Source organism: Zonotrichia leucophrys, chromosome 1 (genome assembly GCF_028769735.1).
Source record: "Zonotrichia leucophrys gambelii isolate GWCS_2022_RI chromosome 1, RI_Zleu_2.0, whole genome shotgun sequence".
Taxonomy (NCBI): Eukaryota; Metazoa; Chordata; class Aves; order Passeriformes; family Passerellidae; genus Zonotrichia; species Zonotrichia leucophrys.
The window spans coordinates 624,931-634,187 of NC_088169.1; the positions used below are offsets into that span (position 1 = coordinate 624,931).

Here is a 9,257-nt window from a genome sequence, read left to right on the forward strand (position 1 = left end):
AGCTGGGAAGGGGAATTGCTCCAACGCTTGCCCCGTTCTACAGGAATTTTGGGTCTTTGTTCCTGTATCTGTGTGGGCCAGGGGAGAGAGTTCTGTGAGCATCCTGTTGGAATAAACTGTTGTGTTTGGAAGTTGCCACTTTCCTCTCTTGATATTCATTATCTGATTGTGGAGAGCAATTGCTGAAAGCTTTGAGAGGAGACATTGCATTTGGGAGCATCTTCCTTTCAATATGTCTCAAAACCGAGACGGTCGTCTTCTTCTTCATAATCTTTTTCTACTTGGTCTTCCTGGTCTTGTCTCCATCATCATCTTCATCTTCACTTCATTATCTTCTTCATGTTCTTCATGTTCTTCGTCTTCTTTGTCTTCTTTGTCTTCAACTTCTTCCTCATCACCTTCATCTTTGTCTTCATCATCTTCTCATTCTTCCTCGTTTCACTCCTCGGGCCGCGGCCTCAGGCAGGGACAGCGGAACAGCCCCCGCAGCGCCCGCAGCGCCCGCCTGAAGCGGGAGGGACGTTTCCTGGCCTGGGCAGCACCAGGCAACACCTCCTGAGCAGCTCCGCCCCGGGCAGCAGCTGCCGGCTCGGCCTCCGTGGGACAGCCCGGGCCAGGAGAGGCGCTGGCCAGGGCAGGGGCTGCCAGCTGGGACACCTCTTCCAGAGAGGAGTCTGCCCAGAGCAGTGACGGCAGGGACTTTACTTCACCTTCCTCTTCCTCTCTCTCGCTGTAGGCGTCCCTCTCACTGCAGGGCTCACTGGAAAAAGGCGATGTCTCCTGGCTGCCTCCCAGGAACGGCCGTGGCCCTGCCAGCTCTGACCCTGCCACTGCCCACTCCTCTTCCTCTCCCACACTGTAGATGTCCCACTCAGGGCAGGGCTCACTGTCCCCAGCCGAGGTCTCCTGGCTGCCTTCCAGGGACAGCTCTGACCCTGCCAGCTCTGACTCTGCCCCTGCCCACTGCGGCTGCTCCCCGGGGGCCGGGAATCCCAGCGGGGCAGGGCAGGGGCCGGGGGGGCTGTGCGGGGCAGGCGCCGCCCCCGCTGCCGCCTCCTCAGCAGCTCCGGCCCGGGCAGCAGCTGCCGGCTCGGCCTCCGTGGCACGGCCCGGGGCAGGAGAGGCGCTGCCCAGGGCAGGGGCTGCCTCTGCTGCCTCCTCTGTGCCCACGGGGCTGCCACAGCTGGGCCCCTCTGCGGGACAAGCCTGGCTGTCCTCCTTCTCTGGGCCCACAGTGGCTCCCAAGAAGTCCCAAAAGCTGGAGCTCACAACATCCTCCAGCCGGATCACTTCTTCCAGAGAACAGTCTGTCCATTGGGACAGCTCTGACTCTCTTTCCCCTTCCTCGTCCTCACTGGAGGCGTCCCAGTCACTGTCCCCAGCCGAGGTCTCCTGGCTGCCTTCCAGGGACAGCTCTGACCCTGCCAGCTCTGACTGTGCCCCTGCCCACTGCGGCCGCTCCCCGGGGGCCGGGAATCCCAGCGGGGCAGGGCAGGGGCCGGGGGGGCTGTGCGGGGCAGGCGCCGGCCCTTGGCTGCACGGCTCCTGTGCCGGGCACTCAGCCCAGGCCTCCTGAGGGAAAGGCACTGGGAGCCCGTCTGCCCCAAAAACTTTCCATTTCTGGTCTTTATCCTCTTCTGGGAGCAGCTCCAGGATGCTCACCTCATCCCACTCATCCTCCTCTGGGGCCAAGGGCTTGGTCCCGGTGCCGTTCTCGGTGTGGGACAGATCTTCCTCCATGCATCGTTCACAGTCAGACACCTCCTGGGACAGCTCTGGGTCTCCAAAGAGGAAACGCTCCAGGTCATCCATGAACTGCCAAAATTTCATTTCCTCATTGGAGTCGTTCATCCTCTCGAGCACTGCCAGCACTGACCCCGCTGCCGCCTCCTCAGCAGCTCCGCACCGGGCAGCAGCTGCCGGCTCGGCCTCTGTGGGACGGCCCGGGGCAGGAGAGGAGCTGGGCAGGGCTGGGGCTGCCCCTGCTGCCTCCTCTGTGCCCACGGGGCTGGCAGAGCTGGGCCCCTCTGGGGGAAGAGCCGTGCTGTCCTCTGGACCAAGCTCGATGGCCTCTTCCACTTTGGGCAGCTCCTCATCAGTCGGGTTGTCCCCTGAAACCACCACAATGTTCTCTTCCAGAGGGGACAGCTTCTCCCCACGTGTTCCATCCCCTGGAGAGACCTCGCTGTCCTCTTCCACTGAGGACAGCTCCTGGTCACTGGTGCTGTCCTCTGCAGTGTCCTCGATGTCCTCCTCCACAGAGGACAGCTCCTGGTAACTCGTGGTGTCCTCTGGAATGACCTCGAGGTCCTCTTCCAATGAGGACAGCTCCTGGCCACTCATGCTGTCCTCAGAAGAGGCCTCACTGTCTTCTTCCAATGAGGACAGCTCCTGGTAACTTGTGGTGTCCTCTGGAATGACCTCGAGGTCCTCTTCCAATGAGGACAGCTCCTGGTCACTGGAGTTGTCCTCTGGAATGTCCTCGATGTCCTCTTCCAATGAGGACAGCTCCTGGTCACTCATGCTGTCCTCAGAAGAGGCCTCACTGTCTTCTTCCAATGAGGACAGCTCCTGGTAACTCATGGTGTCCTCTGGAATGACCTCGAGGTCCTCTTCCACTGAGGACAGCTCCTGGTCACTTGTGCTGTCCTCTGGCATGTCCTCGATTGCCTCTTCCTCTTTGGACAGCTCTGGCTCGGTGTTGCTCTCACCTGGAGAGAGCTCCATGGCCTCTTCTACCTGGGACAGCTCCTCATCACAGGATGAAGGACACAGCTGGGAGCTCTCCTCATCCTTCCATAAACCCACAGCCTCCTCCTCAGAACAGGAGCTCACATCATCCTCCCCGGCAGCAGCTCTTGGTCTCCCAGATCTTCCCCTTGGGACAGGAGAAGCTCGAGGGGCTCCTCCTCCTCAGCAGCTCCCGCTGGGGCAGCAGCTGCCGGCTCGGCCTCCGTGGGGCTCTGTAGGGAAGGAGAGGCGCTGGCTGGGGCAGGCACTGCCTGGGCTGCCACCTCTGTGCCCACGGGGCTGCCACAGCTGGGCCCCCTGGGGGACAAGGCTCAGGCTCCTCCTCACTCACTGCGAGCAAGGATCTGTCCCACATCTCAGAGCTGAGGGCATTTCTCCTCTGGGACAGCTCCTGCCTGCTCACATCTCCCTCCCACTGGGACAGCTTTCCCTCACTGCCATCGTCCCACCAGGGCAGCTCTGGGGCTGCAGCGTCTGCTCCTTGGCACAGCTCCTTGGCACTGCTGGCTCTCACCTGGGACAATTCCAGCTCTCTCCTGTCTTCCCACTGGGACATGGGACAGTGCACATCTTGTCCCCATGGTCAGAGGTCTTGCTACCTCTCACCTTTACCCAAAGAAAGCTCTTGGGCATCGTCCCAGTAGGAATCCTCTGGGACACTCCCATCTCTCTGCAGGGACTGCTCATGGGATCTTTTGTCTTCTCCCCATCCCAACTCCTGCTGCCCTCTCATGTCTGTTTCCCAGTGGGATATCTCTTGGGTTGTGACACATTCTTCCCCCTCGCACACCTCTTGCTACATCTCACTGAGGACTCTCCCCACTGCTGCAGCTCCCGGACTGGGACAGTTTCTTCCCATTAATAGAGCTCTTGGTGTGTCCCACCTCTGCACTGGGAAACCTCCCCAACTCTCACACGTACCTGGCATTGGTACAGCTCTGGGCTGCTCCTGGATCTCTGCTGGGACATTTCTTGGACTCTCAGGACTTGTCTTGGGTCCTTCTCTTGCAGAGCTTCCCACTGGGAAAGCTCACAGTCCTCGTTGTCAAAGGGCCTCTCCTCCTCCTCAGTCTGTGACAGGGGCAGCACTGACCTGCCCACTGCCCCCGACCACTGCCCGCTGGGGGCCTCCAGCCAGCTGGGCAAGGGGCTGGCGACCGGGAGTTGGAGTTGCCTTTGTCCTCCTCGCTGTCCTCGTCTGTCGCTGTCGGCCTCTGTCGCTGTGGGCGTCCAGCGCAGACAGACACAGGGAGCTGCTTCCTGCACAGAGAGCGGCTCTCCTGCGACTGGGCACCGCAGGGCTCTGCGCCCCTTAGACACCCTCAGCCAGGCCGGGGCTCCCTGATGTCACAAGGCTCTCTGGCCACCCCCACGTCCCACATCACAAAGGGCCCCGACACCGTGTGCCTGTGTCACCAAGGGCCACCCGGGGCTGCCCAACATCAGTGGGGCAGCCAGGAAGTGGCTGGGAGCAGCCCCGCACTTGTGGCCTTTGGCCTCTGCTGTGCCCAGAGCCCTGAGAGGCTTTGGCCACGCTGCCCCAGGACAGCCCCAGCCCCACAGTGCAGAGCCCTGGCTTTGCCGCCTGCGCTGCCCAGGGCACCAGGGATTGGCCGCACGGACAGGCCGGGCACTCGTGGGCAGCGGCTCCAGGAGCCGCGGGAGCCCGGGCAGCAGGGGTGTCCCTCAGGGCTCTGCCGGGCACCGGGGCTCGGCCCTGCCTTCAGCAGCGACAGCCGGGGGCACGGAGCGCGGCCTGGGCGCCATTGCCGGGCACAGGAAGCCCAGCTGGGCAGGGCCAGCGTGCAAGGCTGGGGCCATGCACAGGCACTCGGCCAGGTTGGACAAGCGGCACCACGAGAGCCTCCTGCGCTGCCACAAGGCCGGGGCCCGGCTGCTGCAGCTGCCTCGGGGCACTGCCTGAGGCCCCGACTCCTGCAGCTCTGCCCTGGCCTCTGCGGCGCCACGGGCACAGAGGCCGGGCCGGGGCTCGCTCCCTGCTGCCCGCAGGGCGCTGCCCAGGGCTCCCCGCCCGCCGGGGCCGGGGCCGGGCGCTGAGGGAGCGGCGCCGCCATTGCTGCCGCCCTCAGGGGCTCTGGGTCCCACCTGTCATCCCTTCCCTCTGTCTGGGCAGCCCCTCCACAGCACTGCCCCCATTCATCAGCTCTCCCAGTGCTCTTTCCATGTCCTTCCCAACAACCTTCCCTAGCGTCAGCCACTATTTCAAGCCCTGCCACGAATGTTCAGCCACAGCTACAGAAACTCAGGGCAGCTTCAGCATCTTCCTCCCTCAGGGCTGTGCTTCCCCAGTCACAACACTGGGCACCATCTCCACGAGAAGGAAGAATTTTATTGTTTCCATGTGACAGGTTTCCCTGGGAACCACCAGGACAGCTCTCTAGACAGTCTCTCTCATTATTTTGGTGAGTTTCTGGATCTTGGACCTTGTTGACATGTCCACGTACTTCTCCCCAATATTGACAATCATGCCACCAAGGATTGCTGGGTCAGTCTGAGGAAGGAACATTAAATAGAAAGTTGATTAGCAGTAGTTTGTTAACATAGGACACAAGTTCTACAGTAGTAAAGAAAGAAAAAAAATAAAAAAGCTTTTCAAAGAACCTTTTTTGAGATGATTTTGCTGTCATTGCATTCCAAAGTGAACATTTTAGAAATTAAAACATCATCATGTCTGTAAGAAGCACAGAACTAACTAACAAAGCAACTGGACTCAACAAAACTTTTTGTTTTCATAAAAATCAGAGACACAAAAGCCCTTAGTGTGAACTTAGTGACACTTATTTGTAAGTCAAGAATCCAGACCTTAGTCTCCAGTTTCAACACCTCTCCTTTGGCCAAGAACCCATTCAGAGCACTTTTCAGTTCACTGAGGTTAGCCTCATCCAAGGGCTGAAAAAAAGAACAGAAGAGCAGGAAAATGAAGGACTTAAAAATACTCAAATGATATAATGACAATAAATTATATAATAACAATATATACTCAAATTATATAAATTTTCTTCTTCATGACACACTTCCACCAGGAATGCAGCATTGTGGAACAGGGATAACCCAAGGGCAGCACGGGAACAACAACCACTTTGTGCCCTCCTGATTTCATGAAACATTTTCCTGTTGGAAAAATGAACAGGGGCAGCTCTACATGCAACCCAGCCTGACTTCTGTCAGCCCCTGGATTCACACACAGGAAGGAAACCTGTGAGCTGTTGAGCTGCAATGGGATGAAGAGCTTCCATTTTGGACCAGGAACTGCTGGGTACCAGCCCTCTCTTTGCAGCAATTTGTTCAGCTTGGCAGAGGTGAGACATGTCCTCACTGCTCTCACAGCACGTACTTCAATCACAGATGCAGCCTTAACTGGGAGAGGTTTGTCTTTCCTCTCATTCCCTCCTTTCTCCCTGTGGAAACCCAGGGCACCAGGAATATTTCTGTGTCTGCTCTGGGGTGCCCTGACCCCCAGGGCAGCACTGACTCTGACCCTCATCCATGGAGAAAGTTTCCTAAACTCCAGAACAGACTGGAATCCACAAAAGTGTGAAATAGATTATGGAGAGCAGTGCAGGTGCATCACTTGGTGAGAAATTGAGGTTTTGGGGTTTTTAGTCTGTTGTGGATGGCAGCAAGATGGAGGGCACAGGGTGCTGTCCTGGGTTTGTTCTTCAGGTCTTCTTCCTCCTTCTCCATGGGTTTGGGTGGCATTTTGTAATTGGGCACAAAAGTCCCCATTGCAGCTCTGTGGGATCAGTTATTGGGTTAAAAGGGAAAATAATCCAGGTGTCAGTTCTTCATTGGATAGTTCAGTCTTAAAAGACCTTGGAACAAGAGATTGTTGGCCATTTTGTGCCTTCTAATGAAAAGCTGCAGAACTCACAGCAGTGAGACTGTTTGACTGATAACAAATAATAAACACCTGAGTCTGAATGTGAATTACTGTCCCAAGTGCCTTCAATCCACAAACAGAGAAACCCACACCTGGGACCCCCACACTGCCCCTTCCCTGTGTTTGCTCCCACTGCCTGTGTTTGCTCCCAGCCCACCTGGGCCGTGGTGACCGTGCACACCACCTCCCCTCGGACGGCGCTCATGATCTTCCCGAAGGCAGAGACGATGCCCGGGGTGTAACGCAGGCGGCCGTTCTCAGCCAGCAGATCTGCAAAACAGCCACACACCGAGGCCTTCAAGCTCCTCCAGAGGCACATCCCAGCATCCATTCCAGCAGATGGCACTGCTGGGATGCTCTCCTGAAGCCCAGAGGTCACTCACTCATCAGGTTGACGGTGATTGGGGTCATCTTCTCTCTTGCCAGGGCTTCGTTCACGGCTTTTTGTTTCACGGAGCTCTTGGTGTGAGGGTTCATCACCACACTGGACAGCTTGGGGTCCTTCAGGAGGCTCTGAGGGGATACACAGAGATGTGACAAATGCCAGGGGTTTTCCTGGTGTCACAAGGCCCACCTGGAGCAGCCCAGGCAGGCAACAGGGGCACTCCTGGAATGAGAACAAAGGGGCTCTGGAGCTGATGGGAAATGAAATGGCAGCTCCAGCTAGAGAATCACGGATTGGTTTGGGTTGGAAGGGACCTTAAAGATTGAATGGACACGGACACCTTCCACTATCCCAGATTGCTCCAAGCCCCTTCCAACCTGTTCTTGGACACTTCCAGGGGAGGAGCAGCCACAGCTTCTCTGGGCACCCTGTGCCAGGGTCTGCCCACCCTCCCAGGGAACAATTCCTTCCCAATATCCCATTTAAACACCAGGGCCATAAGCAGCCAGTGCAGGTGCCAGCAGGATGGGAGTCTCACAGGTCATGGGAGCTCAGCCCCCTCCCTACTGGGGAGCAGCAGGGAACCCTCCCCACTCCCACCCCTGGGAGCCCTGGCTGGGAACACCTTACCCACACCCGGGTCAGCTCCTTCTCCACCTGCTCCAGCTTCTTCTGCTTGCTGGCAGCCGAGTAGAGGGCGGTGGCATAGCGTCCCTCCAGCCCGTACACCTGGATGGGCGGCTGCAGGAACACGGGCGGGCGCTGAGCGGGGGGACCCGGGCAGAGACCCCTGCCCCGGCCAGCAGGGAGCCCCCTGCACCCTCCCCTCACCGTGACCATCTCGGCCACCCGCCCTGAGCCCCTCACAACCCACCTGGACACCCCCCTGACCACCCCGGGGATCCCCTGGATCTTCTCATGACCTCCACTCCTCACATCGACCAGCTTGGAGATCCCTCCGAGCCCCTGCAGGACACCCCTGCCCCCTCACCTTGACCAGCTTGGTCGCCGGTCTCGCCGCCGTCGTGCTCAGCTGCCGCACCTGGGGGGGAATAAGGGGGAGAATGCCGGGGTCGGCGCGGCCCTCGAGGATCGGGAGGGAGGGGAAGGTCCGAGGCCCCGCGCAGGGCTGGAGGGCGGCAGACGCCACTGTTCCCCCCCAGAGCCACCCAGGCCCCGCCGCCCCCCAGTTTCACCTTCAAGACGAGCCCCGCTGCCGCCGCCATCTTTCCCGGCTGCCCCCAGGGTCACCGGGCACTGCGCAGGCGCGGCCTCGCCCACCCCAGCGCCGTTAGGGCCGCTCCTACCGCGGGGCACGCTGGGAGCTGTAGTTCCGCAGGTCGGCGCCATCGGGCCGTGCGCCCCCTGCTGGGCAATTGGGGCAGCGCAGCCCCCGCCCCCAGCCGGGGTCCCTGCGGTGTCCCTGTGCCACCACCGTCCCTGTGCCACCGGTGTTCCTGTGGTGTCCCTGTGCCACCACTGTCCCTGTGGGGTCCCTATATCCCTGTGATGTCCCTGTGGCACCACTGTCCTTGTGCCCCCAGTGTCCCTGTGGTGTCCCTGTGGTGTCCCTGTGTCCTCAGTGTCCCTGTGGGGTTCCTGTGGTGTCCCTGTGTCCCTCTGGTGTCCCTGTGCCACAAGTGTCCTTGTGGTGTGCCTGTGTACCTGGTGTCCCTGTGCCCACAGCATCCCTGTGCCCACAATGTCACTGTCAATGTCCCTGTGCCCATGGTGTCCCTTTGCCCCCAGTGTCCTTGTGCCCTCAGTGTCACTGTCAGTGTCCCTATCCCCCTGGTGTCCCTGAGCCCTGGTGTCCTCCATGGACTTCTCCAGCCCGAGTACTTCCCACAGGATCAGTTCTTCAGGATCAGTCTGTACCTGTGTGGGTCCTTTATCCGTGGGGTCATTCCTGTCCCATGTGGGTCCTTTATCCATGGGGTCATTCCTGCAGGACCTGCCCCAGTGTGGGTCCCTTTTCCCATGGGATCCCAAATCCTCCCACCAAACCTGCTCCAGGGGTGCTCCTCTCTCCACAGGGCCTCAGATCCCTGCTAGGAGCTGCTCCAGGGTGGAATTCCCATGGGATCACACCTTTTGTGCATCCCCTGCTCTGGTGTGGGCTCCTCCAGGGGCTGCAGGTAGATTTAATCTCCTCCATGGATCTCCATGATGGATGGATGATGATGGATGGATGGATGGATGGATGGATGGATGATGGAT

The 9,257-nt window shown here is 59.2% G+C and overlaps 1 protein-coding gene across 1 annotated transcript; it reads right to left on the bottom strand.

Moving 5' to 3' along the window:
* Positions 1 to 5,081: 5,081 nt before the first annotated feature.
* Positions 5,082 to 8,334, bottom strand: ATP5PO (ATP synthase peripheral stalk subunit OSCP). Its single transcript, XM_064720526.1, has 7 exons — positions 8,234 to 8,334; positions 8,029 to 8,079; positions 7,668 to 7,778; positions 7,036 to 7,165; positions 6,810 to 6,922; positions 5,575 to 5,661; positions 5,082 to 5,263 (listed from the first exon to the last, which is right to left on the bottom strand). Exons 1-7 carry the CDS (start codon positions 8,261 to 8,263, stop codon positions 5,150 to 5,152), a joined length of 636 nt encoding a protein of 211 aa, XP_064576596.1. The 5' UTR covers positions 8,264 to 8,334; the 3' UTR covers positions 5,082 to 5,149.
* Positions 8,335 to 9,257: the final 923 nt, after the last annotated feature.

Bases quoted from the DNA above. Each gene is read 5' to 3' on its own strand.
- ATP5PO (XM_064720526.1), bottom strand. From the start codon at position 8,263: ATGGCGGCGGCAGCGGGGCTCGTCTTGAAG. The intron at 7,779-8,028 runs GTGAGGGGGCAG...GTGTTCCTGCAG, and splicing joins CGGCGACCAAGCTGGTCAAG to CCGCCCATCCAGGTGTACGG. The intron at 6,923-7,035 runs GTGAGTGACCTC...GCTGTTTTGCAG, and splicing joins AATCACCGTCAACCTGATGA to ATCTGCTGGCTGAGAACGGC.